Below are 21,760 nucleotides of genomic sequence, written 5' to 3' on the forward strand. Positions count from 1 at the left end.
AGGAGATCGAGACCATCCTGGCTAACACGGTGAAACCCTGTCTCTACTAAAAATACAAAAAATTAGCCGGGCGTGGTGGCGGGTGCCTGTAGTCCTAGCTGCTGGGGAGGCTGAGGCAGGAGAATGGCGTGAACCTGGGAGGCGGAGCTTGCAGTGAGCCGAGATCGCACCATTGCACCCCAGCCTGGGCGACAGAGTGAGACTCCGTCTCAAAAAAAAAAAAAAAGAAAAAATGTTTGAAGGAATCAGGTCTTGCTAATTTCCTGGCATTCACAATGTTTATTTAATAAATGGATGAACTTTATTATTGGGCTTCTCAGAATAGAGGGGCATTGGTTTCCTCTCTGGAATTAAAGCCCAATAAAATATCTTAAAGTTGGCTTGGCATAGGCATCAGGAGCACCAGACATACGGATAGAGTTGGGTTGAGGAACTGGAGTAAAATAAAGGAAGAAACTGGGGATCCAGGTATGAGGGGAGGAGGTTGGGTAGGGGTTAGGAGGACCAAGCTGGGGAGCTTTGAAGAGACAATCCATTTCCATGAGTAACAGAAACTGAAAACAAAACAGACAGGAACAAAAACTTAGCTTGTTCCCTCCCTTGCTTTCAACCAAGACATGGGCATTTCAGCATTTCATCAAGTTTCTTCATCTATAATATGGGGCCACAATTCCTACCCTTAACTGGTTGTGGGGATTACATATAAGCAATCAATAGTGGCCTTCATGGGCTTCTTCTCCTTCATGATTCTTCCTTTCCTTTCTGATTTTCCAGAGCAGCGATTGCCTTTAGCACATATTCTGGCATATCCTATTTTCTAAAATGTTTCTCTGTCATTTCTTCAGCAAAATTGGAAAGGCTGTGAGAGCAAAGTTGGTGTCACCTCCTTCTTCTCCCTTAGAGAAGGTAGTACAGACTTCACTTCCTCACCAAACGTGTATCTAGTGGCAGGTACAAAGATAAATGAGATGCAAAAGTAAGTAAGACTCAGCTCCTTTCCTCAGAGAACATATAAACTAGAAAAGACACTAGGTAGGCCGGGCGCGGTGGCTCACGCCTGTAATCCCAATACTTCGGGAGGCCAAGGTGGGTGGATCACCTGAGGTCAGGAGTTCGAGACCAGCCTGGCCAACATGGTGAAACCCCGTCTCTACTGAAAATACAAAAATTAGCCGGGCATGGTGATGTGCGCCTGTAGTCCCATCTACTCAGGAGGTTGAGATGGGAGAATCACTTGAACCTGGAAGGCGGAGGTTGCAGTGAGCCAAGATCATGCCACTGCACTCCAGCCTGGGTGACAGAGCAAGACTCTGTCAAAAAAAAAAAAAAAAAAAAAAAAAAAAGAAGGAAGGAAGAAAGAAAAGAAAAGAAGAAAAGAAAAGAAAAGAAGACATTAAGTAAACAGGACCAGCCAGAACTCTAGGCCAGATGCCTCCTGCATATCTCAATCTGGATGTTTCATGGCACTTCAAATATCACAGGTTAGAGAACCCCTTCTTTCTCCCTAAAATGTGTCCCATCCTGCAGCTTTTCATTTTAGTGAATGACAATCATCCAGGCTAGAAATCTGAATGTCTTGTTTCACCCTTGTCCTCTTGACCATTTCTGAATCTTTGCACAGGTTGTTTCTTCTTCTTAGAACAATTCCCCCTACTACTTCCACTCTCTTCCACCCACCAATCTCTTGGCCAAGTTTACTCTTTCTTCAGGTCTCAGCATAGATCCCATCCAAGAATCCCTTCCTGACTTCAGGTCTAGAGTAGTTGCTTCTCCCAGATATATCTGCACCATTCTGTGAGGTATGGAGATAATCGCCTAGCTTCTAGACTAGAAGTAGGCTGGCTGGGTTCAAGTCCCAGCTCTCTCCCTTTTCTGGTTGTGTAAACTTGGACAAGTTATTAAACCTCTGTTATTATCCTCACCTGTAAGATGGGGATAATTATATATATATATAGAGAGAGAGAGAGAGACGGAGTCTTGCTTTGTCGCCCAGGTTGAAGTACAGTGGCGAGATCTCGGCTCACTGCAACCTCCACCTCCCAGGTTCAAGCGATTCTCCTATCCTCAGCCGCCCGAATAGCTGGGATTACAGGCACGCGCCACCAAGCCTGGCTAATTTTTGTATTTTTAGTAGAGACAGGGTTTCACCATGTTGGCCAGCCTGGTCTTGAACTCCTGACCTCAAGTGATCCACCCGCCTTGCCTCCCGAATTGCTGGGATTACAGGCGTGAGCCACTGTACCTGGCCAAGGATAACAATATTGTACCTATTTCATAAGGTTATGAAGATTAAATGTCTGAAAAACTGTTCTAAATGCATTAGTTATTACTGTTACCCCAACTTACAACGCTCACCTTGGGAGACCAGAGAGAGCAGGAACTTTTTCACCAAAGTATTCCTTAACAGCTTTGAATAAAGAATGAATGAGCCCTGCTAAGTGAACTTGGTAAGAGTTGGGTGGGGGAAAGAAGACAGTGTATTTGTATATATGAGGGGTTGTTGGTATCTGCCAAATACAGGGAATTGGAGTCAGGAACATTTGAGACAGAAAGGTTTTCTATCTCCTGATAGCCTCCTCAGTTTCCAAGACTAAACTTAATCCAGTAAGTGGACAAGACTGCCATCTGATGGTAGAATCTGGAATATCAGCTCCTCGGAGGTGGAACTGAAAGCACGGCTTAAGGGTTTTATTTTTGCATACGTTGTACATTTTCATTTTAGAATTTTAGTTCGAAAAGTTCCATATCATAATGCATTAAGCCTTGTCCTTTCCCCAGCGCCTCCTAGATCTTGCCTATTTCCTTGAGTTCCCTCAGGTTTGGTCCTGTTGGGATCCCCTGAGTTTCAGGAATTAACCCCTGGGAGGTTTCTTTTAGGAGCTTCAGAACTCCAGCTGCCCCAGACTCCCTAAAAATGGGGCACTGGTGGCTTTACGGAAAATAAGTTCGGGGGGATCTGGACATTAGATCTTTCCTTATCCTAGTACATGCTTAGGTTTGGGGCCCCGCCCACTGTCCTAGTCTCCCTGGCAACTGTCTTCCTGCCAAGGGTGCCCCTCTCCCAGAGTTACCCAGGCAACCTTCAGGCCCGCCTTCTTCAAGGTCCTGACTGGTTCATAGCAAATGTGGGTCGCAGCCTAAGGGAGGCATTTAGGCTTAAAATGTATGAGCTGCCGGGAGAGAAGGAGGCTGTGTTCCGGGGGAGGGTATGAGGTTTCAGGACCTGCTAGAGAGAGGGGTGCTTGGGTAGATGGTCTGCTATATCCTCAGGAAGAGCTGCAGCTCCCTGGAGCCTGTCACTGGGGTCTGAGGCCAGAGTTGCCTGGACCATGATCAGAAGTGCTGCTGCCAGAACAGGGGAACCATTGTAAGGGAACCCTGTAAGGGGGGACTCCCGCCACCCTGCACCTTCACCACAATGGCCACCTCCACACCCAAACTGCCTTGTCTATCAGAGCTAGGCTCAGTGGGGAGTAGCTATTTTTCTCCCCTCCCTAGGGAGGATCCCTAATCCTATCTCTTCTTCCTTTTTTCTCCTAAAGTTTCTATTTTGAGGGTCAGTGGACTCATTCTTTGGCACTGCAGGGCTTTCTAAGGAGGGGAGGGGCTACATCTCGTTGAGATGTAGCAGAGGGGAGAGGCTTACTCCCCGGCTCTCCTGCTCTCCCTGCATGTGCCTCTGGGGGAGTGGGGAGGCTATTCTGGGCTAGGGGGTGGTGTGTTAGTAGAGTGGACCCCTTCCAGTCCTCTGCCCACAAATCCTGCAGCTCCAGAGAGGATGTCACTGTAATTACTGTCCTCTCCCACACCACATTCTAAATCCTATAATTATCTTGCTGGGATCACTTGGCAGTCTTGTTAACCTCTTTAGCCCCAAGGCCCTCTAAGAGAAGTTGGGAGTTGGGAGAAGGGGGCCAAAGAGTTTGCATTTGGGGTGGGGGGCAGTGTGGCAGGATACAACTGGGGGACTCTAAGAATCATTTGGGGTTATGTCTTCCTTTGCCTCTGGCCTCCCTCCTGCTTATCCCCAATCTGTCCCCTCTCTCCTCATGGCAGGCCAGCTCTACAACTCCACTGGGTGCAAGCTGCTGCTTATCTTCATTCTTGGCCTCCCTGGGGTCCCCACCTCTTCCCTGAGTTCTCACCTACTGCTCCCTCTCTGGGCCCATGGTGGGTCCTCATTACAGGCCCTGTTTCTGGCAGTGGCCAATGCTGCCAGCAGGAGGCACCACTATTCCAGCTGCTGCTCCAGGAAAAGAACGGGTCTAAGTGCAATGTCAGCTTCTCCAAGGACCTTAAAACGCTGGCAGATGGGCTGATCCAGGAGGCGACAAAGCAGTACCTGGGCTGCCAGGTGAGGGAGCTGTTGGGAAGCAGGGGGGAACTGCAGGAGTGTTCAGAGGGAATTCTCTCTCCAGAGGGAATGACGGAGAAAGCAGAGGGTAGTGAAGGTCAAAGTTGTCAGATGAGGGGCATGTGTGTGTGTATGAACGGTGAGGGTGTCAGGACGACCAGCGGGTCTGGCTGGGATCTGGGAATGGGAGCCTGAAATTGGTGAGGGCAGGAGAAACTGGTCTGGGCTCTACCTAGGGGTGCCAGCACTCCTCACCCCTAGTTCCCTGGGCTGCAAGACCACATCCATGGGGAACAACCCAACAAATTTGAGAACAGCCTGGGTGAGTCTGCCACAGGCCCTTCTTCTTTGGCAGGTATCTCAGGTCCTCTGCTGCCCCACTGCATCCCCCAGCCTGTGCTAGGCAGCTTCCAGAACCCAGGGGTTCTCTTTGTCATAGCCCTCTCACCACACTGTATTTTTTGTCTGTGCCTATAAGGTTGTAAGCACCCTGAAGGCAGGGACATGTCTTACTTATCTCCATGTTTAGGCTCCCCATACATGGATTAATACATGAATGAATTTTTCCTGAGCCCCTGCCTAGGCCTCTTGGCCTTTTAGTCCCAAGGAACAGAAACCTGAGATAACCACCCAGTCCCAGCATCACCTCTTTGTCATTTCTCCTATGTTTATCTCTGTTCCATCCTAGGAAAAACTTTAGTTGTGAGGCTCTGTGACTCTCAGGTAGATACCTCTGTGCTCCTGTGCCTGGTTCTGGGCCAGAACCACACAGCAGCTAAGATCCTGGCCAAGGGAGTGCATAAACAAGACATGAACCTGGACGAGGCTCTCAAGCAGGATGGGCTGGAGCTGTTCATCCTGCCCACTCACCAGCTGGGCATTTGGATGGACCTCGTTGTTAATGATGGCACTGGCTGGGAAGAGACTGGGACAGGAGTGACAATGAGGGGCCAGAGGTCAGGAACTAGGGGCCCAAGAAATGGGGAAAGGAATTGAGGCGGGCCCTGAGGACAGATCCTGGTGGGGGGTGGGGCTGGAGTGTGGGGTTGCGAGAGGAGCTAGACCTTGGGGCTTGAATTGGGGGGTCTAGGCCAAGGCCAAGGCCAAGGTGAGTGTGAGGGGCAGAAGGAGGCTGGATTGTCCCTCCCACCCCTACCTTGGCTATGTCAGTTGGGGTGGGGTATCCAGATATTTCTCAAAGCAAAATCATTTTAATTCCCATGAGTCTAAAAACAGGGTATGATAAAGCCTCATCATTCTTTTTTGTTTGTTTTTTGAGGTCTTTGGAGAAGGACCTCAAAACGCTGGCAGATGGGCTGATCCAGGAGTGTTGCTCTGTTGCCCAGGCTGGAGTGCAGTGGCATGATCTCGGCTCACTGCAGCCTCCGTCTCCTGGTTTCAAGCAATCTTCCTGCCTCAGCCTCCTGAGTAGCTAGGACTGCAGGCACATGCCACCATGCCCAGCTAATTTTTTTGTATTTTTAGTAGAGACAGGGTTTCGTCATGTTGGCCAGGCTGGTCTTGAACTCCTGATGTCAGGTGATCCACCCGCCCCGGCCTCCCAAAGTGTTGGGATGACAGGCGTGAGCCACTGCGTCCGACCGTTTTTGTTTTTATAGAGATGGGGTTTCACCGTCTTGCCCAGGCTGATCTCGAACTCCTGGGCTCCTACCTCAGCCTCTCAAAGTGTTGGGATTACAGGTGTGAGCCACCACATCCAGCCAAGCCTTACCGTTCCTTTTTTTTTTTTTGAGACGGAGTTTCCGTCTTGTTGCTCAGGCTGGAGTGCAATGGCACCATCTTGGCTCACGGCAACCTCCGTCTCCCGGGTTCCAGTGATTCTCCTGCTTCAGCCTCCCCAGTAGCTGGGATTACAGGCATGTGCCACCACACCCAGCTAATTTGTATTTTTAGTAGAGATGGGGGCCTGTCCATGTTGGTCAGGCTGGTCTTGAACTCCTGACCTCAGGTGATCCGCCCGCCTCAGCCTCCCAAAGTGCTGGTATTACAGGCGTGAGCCACTGTGCCCAGCCACCATTTTTCTGTTATTTTTTTATTTTTTTGAGATGGAGTCTTGCTCTGTCACCCAGGCTGGAGTGCAGTGCTGCGATCTCACTGCAACCTCTGCCTCCCAGGTTCAAGCAATTCTCCTGCCTCAGCCTCCCGAGTAGCTGGGACTACAAGTGCATGCCACCATGCCCGGCTAATTTTTTGTATTTTAGTAGAGATGGAATTTCACTGTGTTGTCCAGGCTGGTCTCAAACTCCTGAGCTCAGGCTATCCATCCACCTCAGCCTCCCAAAGTGCTAGGTCACAGGCATGAGCCACTGCGCTCGGCCTGGCCACCATTCTTAAAGTAATAAAACCAATTCCCTTAGTTTATTCTGTGATCCTCACAACTGCCCTGTGAGGTGGGGAAGGGAGTTGTTTCCCTCCTACTCAACTGGGCGAAAGCTGAGGCTCAGGGAGAGAGGTCACCCCATTCACGAGCAGCAGAACCAGGTCTCACACCAGGGCTTCTGGCCTCAGAGAGCTTCTTGCTGGTGGCAGGTGTGACAGCACTGGAGTGGTACATCAAGACCCTGGCAGGGTGTGGTGGTTCACGCCTATAATCCCAGCACTTTGGGAGGCCAAGGCAGGTGGATCACTTGAGGTCAGGAGTTCAAGACCAGCCTGACCAACATGGTGAAACCCCATCTCTACTAAAAATACAAAAAATTAGCCGGGCGTGGTGGTGCACACCTATAATCCCAGCTACTCAGGAGGCTGAGGCAGGAGAATCGCTTGAACCTGGGAGGCAAAGGTTGCAGTGAGCTGAGATCGCGCCATTGCACTCCAACCTGGGCAACAAGAGCGAAACTCTGTCGGAAAAAAATAAAAAAGAATTAAAAAAATTAGCTAGGTGTGGTGGCGGGCTACAGCCTGTAATCTCGGCTACTCGGGAAGCTGAGGCAGGAGAATCACTTGAAACTGGTAGGCGGAGGTTTTGGGGAGCTGAGTGCCACTACACTTCAGCCTGGGTGACAGAGTGAGACTTCGTCTCAAAAAAAAAAAAAGACCCAGATTCTTACGTACAGGTTGACCTGTTGACCCTGAGTGAGTAGCTTTACCTCTATGAGCCCCACTTGCCTGGAAGTGAGATAAAAAAGGGACTTTGGCAATATGTTCTTCTGGATACCATGGTAATGTAGTCTTGCCAATTATGAAGGGTGTGTCCTCCCCCAAAAAGTTGGAGCAGAGATGGCCACCCAGTGACTGGAGACTCCTTTTTTTTTTTTTTGAGACGGAGTCTCACTCTGTTGCCCAAGCTGGAGTGCAGTGGCATGATCTTGACTCACTGCAACCTCTGCCTCCCAGGTTCAAGCAATTTTCCTGCCTCAGCTTCCTGAGTAGCTGGGATTATAGGTGTGCACCACCACGCCCGGCTAATTTTTTTTTTTTTTGAGACAGAGTCTCGCTCTGTTGCCCAGGCTGGAGTGCAATGGCGTGTTCTCAGCTCACTGCAACCGCCGCCTCCCGGGGTTAGAGTGATTCTCCTGCCTCAGCCTCCTGAGTAGCTGGGATTACAGGCATGCGCCACAATGCCCGGCTAATTTTTGTATTTTTTAGTGGAGACGGGGTTTCACCATGTTGGTCAGGCTGTCTCGAACTTCTGACCTCGTGATCCGCCTGCCTTGGCCTCCCAAAGTGCTGGGATTACAGGCGTGAGTCACCGCCCTGGCCACACCTGGCTAATTTTTGTATTTGTAGTAGAGATGGGGTTTCACTGTGTTGTCCAGGCTGGTCTCAAACCCTTGACCTCAGGTGATCCACCCGCCTCGGCCTCCCAAAGTGCTAGGATTATAGGCGTGAGCCACCGCGCCTGGCCTGGAGACTCCTTTATGTTCCCCAGTCTCCACCAACCAGTAAATACATAGTGGTGATGTCGCCGTGGAGCCCGTGCACAGTATTCCCCTGGGGGCTGCACTCAGTGCTGGTGCTGGGGCATATAACCTACTCTCTGGAGAGCCCTGTGGGATGGTCTATGAGCTTTTCTGCCAGCAGGACCTGCAAACGCGCAGGTGCATCCCCTCCTTCACCCTGCGATCTGAGAGATGCCATCAAGCACCGTGCCTCTATCCTTATCCGAAGCTGAGGCCTCTGGACTTAAATTTCAGGCCCCCATTTCAGACCCAACCTCTGGACCTTGAATTTTATCCACCACTCTCCTTACCCTCCCAGTGGGGGGATGGCTTTGATGATGCATCCTTGTTTCCTTCTTCCCTCCCATCCCTATCTCTTCCTCTTCCCTCTCCCCACTCCTCTCTTACACTTATTTTTCAAAAATTAAAGAAAATGTTTTTTAAACTGAAGCCCAAGAAGCATTGATCCTTCATGTATTTTTGCCTCCTCTTCCCCCATCCTTCCCCATGCCTCCCACCCTCCTCTATGTCTCTCACTTTCCAGTTTTTCCTCACCCCTCTCCCAACTCTCCTCAACTGTTCTTTTCCCTTGATTCTGGATCCCTTCTTTCTTTCTCACCTTCCTCATATCCCCTCACCCTCCTCATATCCCCTCACCCTTTCCTGTGCTTAGATGCAGGCTACAAGCTGCTGTGCATGGCACTGGGTCTGGCTGATGCCTACATGCTCTCAGAAGGCTGCACGTTTGCTTGCGACATCTGTGGCCCCCATGCTGTGTCGCTGGGCCTAGGTGGAGGTGTGGTGGAGCTGGAGGGAAACCTGGCTTTGCTTGGTGTGGAGGGACAAGGGTCCCCGCCTCAGCACACCTACCACCAACTGGTGCCAGGCAATCAAGAGGCAGCAGCCTGGGCCAGCCAGGATGGCTTGGTGGCATATCTGGATGTCAGGCACTTGGAGCAGGTGCTGGGGGATCTGAAGGATGTGAAGGGCCAGGTCTGAGATCAGCCACTTCCCACTAAGAGGCCCCTCTATCCTGCACCCCAGCAAACACATGGAGCTCTGTGTCAACTTTCCAGGCTGTAGAAGTGGGCCATTCTTTGTGTGTATGTGTGTAGTAAAATATATATAACATAAAATTCAGGGACATTGAGTACATACACATTGTGCAACCATCAGCACCATCCATCTCCACAACATTTTCATCTTTCTTTCTTTTTCTTTGAGACAGAGTCTCGCTCTGTTGCCCAGGCTGGAGTGCAATGGCACAATATCGGCTCTACTAAAAATACAAAATCATCCAGGCGTGGTGGCGCATGCCTGTAATCCCGGCTACTCAGGAGGCTGAGGCAGGAGAATCTCTTGAACCTGGGAGGCAGAGGTTGTGGTGAGTTGTGCCACTGCACTCCAGCCTGGGCAACAAGAGCAAAACTCCATCTCAAAAACAAAAATAAAAACAAAAAACCTAGATGTTTATGGTTAAGGAAACAAATTAATAATAATAAAAAAGATAATATCGATTCTTACAAAATACAGTAATTAAGAAAATTAATCCTTTATCACAAACTTTTGTAGCAGAGCACATCTCTCCATATATACAAGCATTATACCGAGGGTGGATGTGTTCCTCCTCTTACTTTTTTTTTTTTGAGACAGAGTTTTGCCGGGCACGGTGGCTCACGCCTGTAATCCCAGCACTTTGGAAGGCTGAGGGGGCGGATCACGAGGTCAATAGATCGAGACCATCCTGGCCAATATGGTGAAACCCCATCTCTACTAAAAACACAAAAATTAGCTGGGCGTAGTGGTGCGTGCCTGTAGTCCCAGCTACTTGGGAGGCTGAGGCAGGAGAATCACTTGAACACGGGAGGTGGAGGTTGCAGTGAGCCAAGATGGCACCACTGCACTCCACCCTGGTGACAGAGCGAGACTCCGTCTCAAAAAAAAAAAAAAAAGAGAGACGGAGTTTCACTCTTGTCGCCCAGGATGGCATGCAGCAACACGATCTCTGGTCACTGCAACCTCTGCCTCCTGGGTTCAAGCGATTCTCCTGCCTCAGCCTCCTGAGTAGCTGGGACTACAGGCACACATCATTGTGCCCAGCTACTTTTTGTATTTTTAGTAGAGATGGGGTTTCACCGTGTTGGCCAGGCTGGTCTCGAACTCCTGACCTCAGGTGATCCACCTGCCTAGGCCTCCCAAAATGCTGGGATTACAGGCGTGAGCCACGGCGCCTGGCCCCTCCTCTTACTTTCAGGAACATCCTACTCTGTCTATGGAGCAGCTGTTCTTTCACCACTTTACTTTCTTAATAAACTTGCTTATACTTTGCACTGCGACTCGCCCTGAATTCTTTCTTGCATGAGATCCAAGAACCCTCTCTTGTGGTCTGGATTGGGACCCCTTTCCTGTAACAAATGCATTGGCTGATAGGAGAATAAAGAAAAAAAAGAGGAAAAACTAGAGTAACTTCTCTACATAATCATATTATATGACCGTTTTGTTAACCATGATAACAGTTAACAAAATAATTTTCTCATGTCTAATTCTCAGTCCATGTCTGTATGTCCCAAAATGTCTTTCACAGCTGGTTTGTTCAACCATTCAATGAAGGACCAAACATTGCAGTTGGTTGTTATGTATCTAGTCTCTCAATCTTGATCTTCAGACCACCTTCAGCCCATCTCACCACATCCTTCCCAAGCCCTTTGAGCCAGCCAACCCCAACCTGCCATGTACTTTACAAAATGCTCCTTTTTTTTCCACAGTCAACTGCTTCTCTGTCCCTGGAGCTCTCCCCTTTATTCTCCAAGGTCACCTTGAGCACATCCTTCTGCTCCGTGAAATCCATTCTCCTCTCCCTTTCCCTCCCTCTGAGCTTAACCAGCTGCCACCGCAGGCTTCTGCCTTTCTTCACAGTGTGGCCAGAACTCGGTTCTGCCTGCTAGCAGAGGGCAGGGCCGCTGTCTTCCTCTCCTTGCAGCCCCCAAGCCTAGCACATGCCTGGCATCTAGTGACAGCACAATAAGGAACCTGATGAATACCCCTTTCTTCAGCTCTCCGCTCCTCCTCCACAGCCTGCCAGCCATGGTCAGGAAGAGCAAGGTCCGGAACGGGCTTGGTGTGTCCCGCGGGAAGGCCGTGATCCTGGAAGATGCTTCTCAGCCCAGCCCGGATCTCCTTCCTTTAGCTCTAGAGACTTCTTTCATTCTTTGTGTACACACATACACCAAGACTCAGGAAGTGGTTCTTGAGGCAGGACCTTAAGAGCCCAAGGAGTGGGGCCGAGGCTGGAGGTGTGGGGGTGTGACGGCCGGTCCTACTCTCCGGCCTGTTCAGATCAGCTCCTTCTGGGGACCACCCCTGGCACACAAGGGAGGGAGGCAGCTTGATCCCCCTAGCCCGCTTCCAGCCCTCACCTGGCTTTGTCTTCTGGGATAAGACGGGGAAATCCAGAGGATGTAAGCCTCTCCTGCCTTCGTGTCTTCCCCCAAGCCCTCGCTATCACAGACGGATGCAGGAGCTGTCTGGGAGGCTGGAAGCACAGACCTTGTCAATCCTCCCCCAGAGGGCGGGACCCGACGCGGACGTGTCTTGATTGACTGGGTAGCGTGGCTTCGGGGAAGGGCTTCCTCCCCTTTTCTCAGACTAGGAGCCCTGGAAAATGGAGAAGCTGTGCTAATAGAGGGGGGCCAGAAATCCCCACTCTAGAATGCTGTAGAATGTTGGGAGACACCCAGGATGTGAGCCAGGGACTTTCTGGAAGTGTTTGTTCTGGCCCCACCCGACCCCAGGCAGTCCCCAGCTGTCTGCACAGTCGGATGGGGAGGGGGCTTGCACAGAGTTGGAGCCAGAGGAGAGAGCTGGCTCATCCCCTACGGTAGGATGGGGAAACCTCACAGACCACATTGTCACCCGGCCTCAGCTCTCCGCCCCGGCGCTCAGAGGGTAACTCTCACCCACCTCGTCCGCTTCTCTGAACCAGAGTGACCCAGGCTGCGCTCCGCCCCGCTCTCCTACCCCGAGTTGGCACGGAGGTATAGCGCCAGAGGGGGGCCCCAGGCGCCCCGAGGTCTTGCCCTTGCGGCTTTCCCTTTGCGGGGGTGGGCGCCTTCTTCCGGGTAGGGGCCACGTGGCCCTGGCCGGGCGGGGGGCTCGGCCCACCCCGCGCCGGGCCCAGTGACTCAGGCCGCAGCTGTTCCCGCGTCACATGAGGGAGGCCGGCGGCCACTCGGCGGGGGAGGGGACCGTGGCTGGAGCCCGGGGCGGGGCCGCGCGGCAGGCGGGGCGGGAGCCGGGGGGCGCAGCTAGAGAGCCCCGGAGCCGCGGCGGGAGAGGAACGCGCAGCCAGCCTTGGGAAGCCCAGGTGAGGCCGCGGGGATCCGGCGGACTTCGGCGCGGGCTGGGAGAGACCACCCGCAGTCCCTTCCTCCAGGGCTCGCCCCAGGCCCGCCGAGACTCGTCCGGCGCTCTCCAGCCGCCCTGGAGCAACTTTGCTTCGAAGTTCCCTGGGCCCGGGCAGGGTGTGGCGGGGGTGCTGGCTGCACTTTTTTTTTTTTGGTGGGCGGGGAGGTCAGAGCCCAGGGGAAAGGGGCTGGGGCGGGGGTCGGGGTTGGGCTGAAGACCGTTTCTCCAGGCTGGGTGTTGGGTGAGGAGAGGGTGTTTGACGCCCGGAGACTGGCGGGCCGAGGGTCGGCGTCAGGCTCAAGCCCCTGCCGGCGCCCTTGGATCTGTCCTGGGCCCCAGAGGCGGCGGGGCGGGGTCCGGGCTTCGCGGCCGTCGCCCCCACCCCTCTCCTGCGGGTAAAGAGGGGGCTGGGAGACGTGGATCCGACCGCGGGTTTCCGGGTGGGAGGGGCCGGGAATCGGGGCCGTGAAGGGAAGCCCTCGAGGGCCGGCCGGGAGCCCGGAAACCGAGGTCCCCTTCGGCCAGTTTTAATCCCCCCGCCCTCCCCTCTGCCCCAGGCCCGGCAGCCATGGCGGTGGAAGGAGGAATGAAATGTGTGAAGTTCTTGCTCTACGTCCTCCTGCTGGCCTTTTGCGTGAGTAGCGAGGGGTCCTGGGGGGCGCGCCGGCAGGGTGCGGGGAGACCTGGCTCCACAGTGGTGAGGGCTGAGGGAATGAGAATTAAGGCAGCTGGAGGCCAGATGTGGAAAGAAAGCCAGGGAAAGACAGCGCAGCCACTCCCTCCTCCAGTTTTCCTGGACACCTGAGGCTTGTTTCCACCGAGAATGGCCATCCTGGGTGTGCAGCAACCCCTACCCCCATCCCTCCTGGCCCTTCCTGTCTGGTGACCCAACCACTTGTGATATGGGGCAGTGGGGCAACCAGCCAACCGCCTGATGCTATCACCATGGGGCTTCCCTTCGCTCTCCCTTCTCCCCTCTCTCCCTCCCCAACCCTCTCATCCCTGTCCAGCCCCTCTCCCCCTTTCCCTCCTCCCAGCGCTTGGGGGTGAGGAAGGGCTCTGCCCACTTCAATTTGCTCCTGCCCGGGGCTCCTGGCTTGAGAGGCTACTGTTTGTCTAGGGAGGGGCACATCACTCTTGCTCCCTTTTCCTCTTCCCTTCTCCTGGCCTAACTGGCCAGAGGAACCTTAGTCACAGCTGATGCGCGCGTGGGATGTGCACTGGAGGATAGTGAGGGGGCAGTTCTGGGAGAGAATTGAGCTGGGAGCCCTGGAGGCCCGTAGAAAGCATTATTCTAGGTCAGAAATACGTGTCTTGAGGTCAAGGCTTTCTGGGAGTTTTTTGAATTTGGTCACGTCCCTGATTAAAGAGCCGGGACGGATCAGGGGAGGTAGGGGCAGGCAAGGATGGGTCATCCCCCTACCCCACAGCCAAAGAAATTCCCTAGAGGTGTGAGAATCTCTCTTCCGGTTGGGGTCAAGTCTGTGTCCTAGGTGTACCCCCTGCCCTCCACCATGGAGGGCCACTGTGTTGTGGATATGGCCTAATCCTCACCTGATTTTCTCTTAGGCCTGTGCAGTGGGACTGATTGCCGTGGGTGTCGGGGCACAGCTTGTCCTGAGTCAGACCATAATCCAGGGGGCTACCCCTGGCTCTCTGTTGCCAGTGGTCATCATCGCAGTGGGTGTCTTCCTCTTCCTGGTGGCTTTTGTGGGCTGCTGCGGGGCCTGCAAGGAGAACTATTGTCTTATGATCACGGTGAGTCGGGGGCGGGACCAACATGGGCGGTCTGGGACTGCCAGAGCAGCTTGGTTCGGGCTCAGGAAGGTGGGTGAGGTGGGTGGGTGAGGAAGACCTTTGTGAGTGTCCAGGGACCGGCTGTGCCAGAACGGGCCCCTGTAATGCATAGACTCCAAACTTGACTCCTGTCCTTTGCTCCTGCAGTTTGCCATCTTTCTGTCTCTTATCATGTTGGTGGAGGTGGCCGCAGCCATTGCTGGCTATGTGTTTAGAGATAAGGTAAGCAGGGAATAATGGGAAGGGCCTGCCTCAGCCGGGTCTGGGACCCTGGTGCTTGAATTCTGACTGCAACAGTGCTCCTCCGTACTCTCAGGTGATGTCAGAGTTTAATAACAACTTCCGGCAGCAGATGGAGAATTACCCGAAAAACAACCACACTGCTTCGATCCTGGACAGGATGCAGGCAGATGTGAGTGGGGTTGCTGGGAGCAGGGGTGGTGGGAATAGAGAATTCTCATCTCCAAGGCTGGGTGTGGTGGCTCACGCCTGTAATCTCAGCACTTTTGAAGGCCGAGGTGGGCAGATCACCTGAGGTCAGAAGTTCAAGACTAGCCTGGCCAACGTGGTGAAACCCTGTCTCTACTAAAAATACAAAAATTAGCCAGGTGTGGTGGTGAGTGCCTGTAATCCCACCTACTCAGGAGGGTGAGGCAGGAGAATCGCTTGAACCCGGGAGGCGGAGGTTGCAGTGAGCCGAGATCGAGCCACCGCTGGGCACTTGTCTGGGCAACTGGGCAACAGAGCAAGTCTCTGTCTCAAAAAAAAAAAAAAAAAAAAAAAAGAATTCTCATCTCCATATTGAAGGTGAAGATTCACTTAACAACCTTCTTCTCCATATTTCTTCCCTCCCCCAGTTTAAGTGCTGTGGGGCTGCTAACTACACAGATTGGGAGAAAATCCCTTCCATGTCGAAGAACCGAGTCCCCGACTCCTGCTGCGTTAATGTTACTGTGGGCTGTGGGATTAATTTCAACGAGAAGGCGATCCATAAGGAGGTAGGGAGGAGACTGTGTATGGGACTTGGGAAACCTGGGAAATGTTTTAGAATGCAAGAGACCCAGGATGGAGGTGGACAGGGTCAGGGATGGGGAGGGGATCTGGAAATGCTAAGGGTGGGGTGAAAGGTACAGGGGCAGGGAAGAGACTGATGGACCAAGGGAGGGGGTTGGGGTGGGAAGTTTCTGATGGTGCTTTTGTCCTTTGTGCCTGCCACCTTCAGGGCTGTGTGGAGAAGGTTGGGGGCTGGCTGAGGAAAAATGTGCTGGTGGTAGCTGCAGCAGCCCTTGGAATTGCTTTTGTCGAGGTAAGAGATAACCCTGAGCAGGGGCTGGGACTCCGTCCAGGGTGCCTGGAGGGAAGGGGCTGAGGGGAGGAGGGTGCTGAACAGGAGGTACTGGCCTGGGAGTGTGTGTTTGGAGTCTTCTGCATGGGTCTGGGGTAGCTAGCCCTTCTGACTCCTCTCCACCCCCGTCCCCATCTTTCCTTCTAGGTTTTGGGAATTGTCTTTGCCTGCTGCCTCGTGAAGAGTATCAGAAGTGGCTACGAGGTGATGTAGGGGTCTGGTCTCCTCAGCCTCCTCATCTGGGGGAGTGGAATAGTATCCTCCAGGTTTTTCAATTAAACGGATTATTTTTTCAGACCGAAAAGAGATATGGTCTGAGTTTGTCTTAGAGTGATGCTTGATTCCTTCCTTTCCTTACCGATGTTCCCTGTCCTCTGGGACCTTACTGCATGTGTACTTCGAGGTCTATTTTGGGGGGTGTTTGGGAAAGGAGGACTTTGCTGAAGGTGTTGGTTGGGCAGGCAGTGGGAGAAGTGAGGATCCAGAGACTGTGGTGCTTTCTGCCCCCTAGTCTTATGCTGCCAGGCTCACTATGAACATTCATGAAGCCATCTGCTGCATAAGTCAAAGCAGCTCCCCAGAAAGGTCCCACCTGCGAGAGCCCAGCCCCCATCTGCCTTGGACATCTTCCTGGCCTTCTGTGCACCGCTAAGGGCCCAGCACCTCCCTTCCTGGCCAGTCCTCAAGGGATCCAGCTCCTTTCGAAGTATGATAAGTTGCCTTGACACCTACCTGTGTGGTCAGTGTCCTTAGCAGAAGAATTTACGTGAATATTGCCTTTTCTTCCATGGAAGCCACCCAGCCTGGCCCAGAACCCTCTTCATCACCTGCTCTTCTCCCCCAAGAAATATGAAGACCATTCCCAGTACAGACACTGAATTGCAACCTTACTCCCCTTCAGAAAATAAGGGAAATGTATTAAAGTGCCCTTTGATGGCCACTCCCCGACGTGCAGCTGTAGATGTGAGGCAGTTCCCTGGCGCCCCACTGTGGGTGCTAGCTGTTTTGCAGGCACTGAACAGGCCAGAGACCGTGAGCATGTCGGTTTGGAGTAGTTGGCACTTAAATGGGGTCAGCCTTCCACTGGGCACATTTCTGCCCACCTTCTTTTTATTTTTTAAACAATACACTTTTGTTAGTGCTTATTTTGTGGCAGGCACCAGGCAGTACCAGGGTGGGGGCAGAAATAAATCAAAGTCCTTGTCCTTGAAAAACAATCTCTTGCTGGAAGGCTGGATTCAGTAGACTGCTTGGGCAGGCTTGGGAAGGACCCAGGTGAGCACAGCATCCACCAGGCTGGCTGGCAGGTAGGAGGCAGGCAGCCAGAGCAGCTTGGCATCCCAACCTGGGCTGTAGCGGGTTCGGGGGTGTCGAGCAGTCAGGGCATGCTCCAGGCATCGGCTCACCTTGGTTAGGTCCGGGTCACAGATCAGGTTCATGATGCGCTGTTGCATTTTCAGGTCTGCAGCCCCATAGGTGGTTGCAATCAGTTTCCCTTCCTCACTCCAGCCCATCTTAGGTACTGTCTTCTGGGGCCCTGGGCTTGTCACCCTCAGTCCCCTCCTCAGTGTGGGGAGTGGGCAGGTTCCACATGGCCTGGGCACTCTTGTAACATCCTGTTCACCCTCAACCCTGCCCTGGGTGCCCCACCCACCTCCTAGCAGGCTTATGCAGGACTGGCCTTTCTGGTACTTGTTTCCCTTCATGTGCCCCTGTGTGGGCCTGGCTACTCACACTTGGTGAGGAAGGCCCCCCCATAGTGGGCCTGTGTGGCAGGAGGCAGCCGTGCCCAGCAGGCCTGCAGGGTTTTCTCCAGACTCTCCAGGTTGGTCACAGGGGTTCGGAAGAAGCCAGGCTCCACGATGGAGACTCGTATCCCAAAATGAGCTACATCCCGCCTAGAGTGGGGGCAGAGCGAAGTTGCTGGGTTCTTGCCCTATAGGGAGGGGACTTTGAGGGACATGGGTTGGGGAGCTGAGAAAGTTACCACAGACCAGGGACAAGAGTTTTGACGGAGATGCCTACTGCCCCGGGACAAGGGTCAAGTGGGGTAGAGGGAGGAAGGTATTTTTGAGGTTTGTTTTCTTTGATCTAGAGCAGGGGTCAGCACGTTTTTTTCTTAAAGGGCCAGAGAGTTAATATTTTAAGCATGGCAGGCCAAGAAACAAAATTAATGATATTATCAGGTACTTATATAACAGTTTACAATGTAACCATTTAAAAATAAAAAAACCATTATCAGCTTGTAGGCAGCTGGCCAGATCTGGCTTGAGTACTGAGTTTGCCGATTCCTGACCTAGAGGAACCCCATTCCCTTGCTCCCAAAACACAGGGTTGAGCCCTGAGTGCTGGATATTGAAGGGTATAGTCTCGTATTTGCTGGAGGGTAAGCTGATGGGGAAAGTGGGGATACATCCCACTGCCCTGGCACAGATGTAGAAATCCAAGTATAGGTAAGGAGCAGGAGGGAAGGAGATAAAAAAAAATTCAAGTATAAAGTATGTGTTCCAGTATGCAGTGGCTCACACCTATAATTCCAACACTTTGGGAGGCCCAGGCGGAAGCATCGCTTGAGGCCGGGAGTTTGAGACAAGTCTGGTCACCACAGCAAGACCCCATCTGTAAAAAAATACTAGCCAGGCATGCTGGCACGTGCCTGTGGTCTCAGCTACTCAGGAGGCTGAGGCGGATATCACTTGAGCTGCTTGAGCCTAGGAGTTTGAAGTTCAGTGGGCTGTGACTGCACCACTGCACTCCACCCTGGGTGAGAGCAAGGCCTCGTCTCAAAACTAAAAGTATGTGTCCCATGATGCTGCCTGAAAAATTAAGGCTGAGAGACAGGAGACATTCAGGTTATTTGCTGAGTGATGGTGACAAACGCAGGCTTCCTTAGAAGGTAGACTAAGCTTAGGCGCCTTATACTCCTGCTAAGAACTCAGGCCTTGGGCCGTGTGTGGTGGCTCATGCCTGTAATCCCAGCACTTTGGGAGGCCGGGTCGGGTGGATCACCTGAGGTCAGGAGTTCAAAACCAGCCTGGCCAACATGGTATAACCCCATCTCTACTAAAAATACAAAAAAATTAGCTGGGAGTGGTGGCACGTGCCTGTAAGCCCAGCTAATCAGGAGGCTGAGGCAGGACAATCACATGAACCTGAGGTTGTTGTGAGCAGGGGTTGCAGTGAGCTGAGATCTCGCCATTGCACTCCAGCCTAGGCAACAAGAGCAAAACGCTTAAAAAAAAAAAAAACAAAAAAAACCTCAGGCCCTACTCCCATTGTCCTCATCATGTCTCTTTTGTGCTCCCATGGAACTTTGAACCTTATTGTTTAAAGACGAGAGGCAAGGCCGGGCGTGGTGGCTCACACCTGTAATCCCAGCACTTTGGGAGGCTGAGGTGGGCGGATCACGAGGTCAGGAGTTTGAGACCAACCTGGCCAACATAGTGAAACCCTGTCTCTACTAAAAATACAAAAATTAGCCAGGCATGGTGGCACATGCCTGTAGTCCCAGCTACTCGGGAGGCTGAGGCAGGAGAATCGCTTGAACCCCGGGGGCGGAAATTGTGGTGAGCCAAGATCGCACCACTGCACTCCAGCCTGGCAACAGAGCAAGACTCCATCTCAAAAAACAAAAAACAAACACGTTAAAAATGGGTAAAGAGAAGTAATCTACTTATGGTCACAAAGCTTACATAAGGGTAGACTTCATTGAACCCATGAAGTCTAGCCCTAAACTGTCTCTTCTTAACTATTCCAATGTGCTGTATCTTAACCACCTCTGCTGGCCCACGTTTGTTGAGTGGGCTGCTGTTAGTCCTGGAACCCAGAGCCCTGTACCCCTCACCTCAGGCTGTCAGAGAAGGCCTCCAGGCCAAATTTGGAGACACAGTAGCCCCCACCATTGGCTGCCAGGCGACCCAGGACGCTGGTGATGTTGATCACCCGGCCCCGGGCTTGCTGCAGCAGAGGCAGCAGGGCAAGGGTGACCCCGATGGGACCCATTGTGTTCACATTCAGCACCCGCTGGAAATCGTCCCGGGTCAGCCATGGTGTGGGTCCGATGATACCAGCCACACCAGCATTATTCACCAGACCAAAAAGCCCTGTGGGGAGATGAAAAGGATGCTGGGGGTAGGTGAGGCACTCCCACAGCTCCCTCTTCTTCCTGGGAGCATCTGAAAACTGCTCCTCCTCAAATTGTCCCTTTAGCTTACCACAGCCCTTGCAGGTGACTCCTGGGGTGACTGTGGGGATCAGGACACCCCACACCATATTCCTGGTGGTCTACCATACTTACCTGCTTCCTTAACGTGCATCTCCACCCACTTGGCTGCCTGCTGGACGCTCTGGGGATCAGTGATATCCAGCAGGGTGGTGTGGAGGCGGGAGGAGGCCACCCGCTGCAGGTCCTCGGCCCCGGAGGGGGTCAGGCAGCTGGCCAGGACTCGGAAGCCTCTCTGGTCCAGCTGCAGTGCCAGAAGGCGCCCAAAGCCTGAGTCACAGCCGGTGATGAAGACAAAGGCATCGCTGGCGGGCAGGCTCTGCCGGTCCCTGAGCAACCACAGCACTGCCCAGAGTAAGGCACCCAGCAGAAGAGGCAGCCACATAGCTGGAGCCCAAGTGACCTACAGGTGGCAGCCTAGGCTGGGCAGAAAAACTTGTCCAGTTTACTGTGGCCCTCAAGCCCTTTCCCCTAATACCCTCCCTAGCTGGAAGCCTCTGGTGTGAGCATATTGAGAAATTATCTGGTTGGCAGATAATTGGCCAACCATGGCTCATCTGTTCAAAGCAAAGATGTGGGCAGACCCTGTATTTGTGGCTAACTTAACTAAAACCACATGAGCCAGATCCTGTGTACAGACCTGCTGTATGGAGCAGAGGCATCTTTTTTTTTTTTTTTTTTTTTTTGAGATGGAGTCTCACTCTGTCGCCCAGGCTGGAGTACAGCAGAGGCATCTTCTTGCTTGCCTCACACCACCTCTCCTTCTAAACCAGGGACACTGAACCTTCTATATGCAACCTGGGTCTTGTGTTTGGAATGATGTATAGGGCCAAGAGGTTTGCTGTGTGATACTGAGCATCTCACTGTCTCTCTCAACCTATTTTCTCATCTACCAAGTGGGGCTAAGACCCACCAGGTCCACCTCAGAGTTGTGGAGGATCAAAGGGGATAATGTGTGAGGAAGCATGTTAAAAGCTGAAAGTTTTGAGTTGGCAATACATGTAACATCTGGCTAGTCTTCTCATAGTTCCCCCAGCTCCCAGTATCCACTTACCTCCTGTGGCGAAAGCTGGCAGGTACTACAGCGCCCGAAGCTTATTCTTTTGCTTTTGTTTAAGAGACTGCTCCCAGTCTTCCCAGCCTCCCACACTAACTACTGCTAAGGCCAAAGTCCGGAGTGGGTGGACTTGGATGCCAGGCGTATTAAGTGTATGTGTGACAGGGTGGGGATAGGACTGAGGAGGAGGAGGAGCCAGGGAGGCTGGAGTTTGCCTGGCTGAAGCCAGGACTTGGCAGAGGCCAGATTTGCCTAGGCTCCCCCCACCCCTTGGCTGTCTTTCTCAGCCTGGGTTCCTGACCATCTATGTCATGGTCTCCAAGGAGGAGGGAGCTGTCAAGGATGGCAGCTGCACTGCTCTGTTGGTAATGGTTACTGGACCTGTCATTCCTCCCCCTTCTCAGCCCTGAAGTGCCCCCAGGAATTAATCTCCCACCTGGCTCAGACTCATGACACTGCTTAGTGTTAGCCTGGGAGAGGCCATGAGCACGTGGAGAGGCAGAAAGCCAGAGCTGGGGACCAGGCCTGTACCTTGCCTTGTTTCTCTTCTGTAGGAAACAAGTCCTGAATTAGGAAGCTTGGGGCAGGGCTACTAGGACCTTCTCTCAGGAGGGATGGGAACTCCCACCCTCTGCTTGCCTAACAGACACCTGCACAAGGGCCATGGAGGAGAAGAGAG

The 21,760-nt window shown here is 52.8% G+C and overlaps 2 protein-coding genes and 1 long non-coding RNA gene across 7 annotated transcripts in view; 1 reads left to right on the forward strand and 2 right to left on the reverse strand.

The window, feature by feature from the left end:
* Window positions 1–12,489, reverse strand: part of LOC103784261 (uncharacterized) — a 97,886-nt gene extending 85,397 nt beyond the window's left edge. Inside the window, exons 1-2 of one of the 2 annotated variants that reach the window (XR_008620403.3) lie at window positions 12,217–12,489; window positions 10,276–11,910 (exon numbers count right to left, since the gene is read on the reverse strand). This is a non-coding gene — a long non-coding RNA (uncharacterized LOC103784261). Of the gene's footprint in view, window positions 1–9,792; window positions 11,911–12,216 lie in introns of those variants that run through there. The other variant, XR_609867.5, reaches the window with a different exon arrangement.
* Window positions 11,833–16,106, forward strand: CD63 (CD63 molecule). 3 transcript variants are annotated; one of them, XM_003807541.7, is made up of 8 exons: window positions 11,833–12,290; window positions 13,218–13,294; window positions 14,230–14,418; window positions 14,605–14,679; window positions 14,774–14,869; window positions 15,315–15,455; window positions 15,680–15,763; window positions 15,950–16,106. In XM_003807541.7, exons 2-8 carry the CDS (start codon window positions 13,229–13,231, stop codon window positions 16,013–16,015), a joined length of 717 nt encoding a protein of 238 aa, XP_003807589.2. In that variant the 5' UTR covers window positions 11,833–12,290; window positions 13,218–13,228; the 3' UTR covers window positions 16,016–16,106. The 3 variants fall into 3 exon arrangements, with proteins under 3 accessions (XP_003807589.2, XP_008957949.2, XP_057155412.1); XM_008959701.4 differs by lacking the exon at window positions 11,833–12,290 and adding an exon at window positions 12,488–12,619; XM_057299429.2 differs by lacking the exon at window positions 11,833–12,290 and having other exon boundaries at window positions 13,216–13,294.
* A 774-nt stretch (window positions 16,107–16,880) lies between these two features.
* RDH5 (retinol dehydrogenase 5) lies at window positions 16,881–21,746 on the reverse strand. 2 transcript variants are annotated; one of them, XM_063593043.1, is made up of 5 exons: window positions 21,079–21,746; window positions 20,100–20,441; window positions 19,647–19,905; window positions 17,537–17,700; window positions 16,881–17,264 (listed from the first exon to the last, which is right to left on the reverse strand). In XM_063593043.1, exons 2-5 carry the CDS (start codon window positions 20,407–20,409, stop codon window positions 17,041–17,043), a joined length of 957 nt encoding a protein of 318 aa, XP_063449113.1. In that variant the 5' UTR covers window positions 20,410–20,441; window positions 21,079–21,746; the 3' UTR covers window positions 16,881–17,040. The 2 variants fall into 2 exon arrangements, with proteins under 2 accessions (XP_063449113.1, XP_063449114.1); XM_063593044.1 differs by having other exon boundaries at window positions 20,100–20,446.
* Between the last annotated feature and the right edge of the window lie 14 nt (window positions 21,747–21,760).

Source organism: Pan paniscus, chromosome 10 (assembly GCF_029289425.2).
Source record: "Pan paniscus chromosome 10, NHGRI_mPanPan1-v2.0_pri, whole genome shotgun sequence".
In the NCBI taxonomy this organism is placed as follows: Eukaryota; Metazoa; Chordata; class Mammalia; order Primates; family Hominidae; genus Pan; species Pan paniscus.

Excerpts from the sequence above, each read along its gene's own strand:
- CD63 (XM_003807541.7), top strand. The coding sequence starts at position 13,229 with ATGGCGGTGGAAGGAGGAATGAAATGTGTGAAGTTCTTGCTCTACGTC. Across the intron at positions 13,295-14,229 it reads TCCTCCTGCTGGCCTTTTGC|GCCTGTGCAGTGGGACTGAT; the intron begins GTGAGTAGCGAG and ends ATTTTCTCTTAG. Across the intron at positions 15,456-15,679 it reads AGAAGGCGATCCATAAGGAG|GGCTGTGTGGAGAAGGTTGG; the intron begins GTAGGGAGGAGA and ends TGCCACCTTCAG.
- RDH5 (XM_063593043.1), bottom strand. The coding sequence starts at position 20,409 with ATGTGGCTGCCTCTTCTGCTGGGTGCCTTACTCTGGGCAGTGCTGTGG. Across the intron at positions 19,906-20,099 it reads GATGCACGTTAAGGAAGCAG|GGCTTTTTGGTCTGGTGAAT; the intron begins GTAAGTATGGTA and ends ATCTCCCCACAG. Across the intron at positions 17,265-17,536 it reads GGGGGCCTTCCTCACCAAGT|ACCTGAAAATGCAACAGCGC; the intron begins GTGAGTAGCCAG and ends ATGGGGCTGCAG.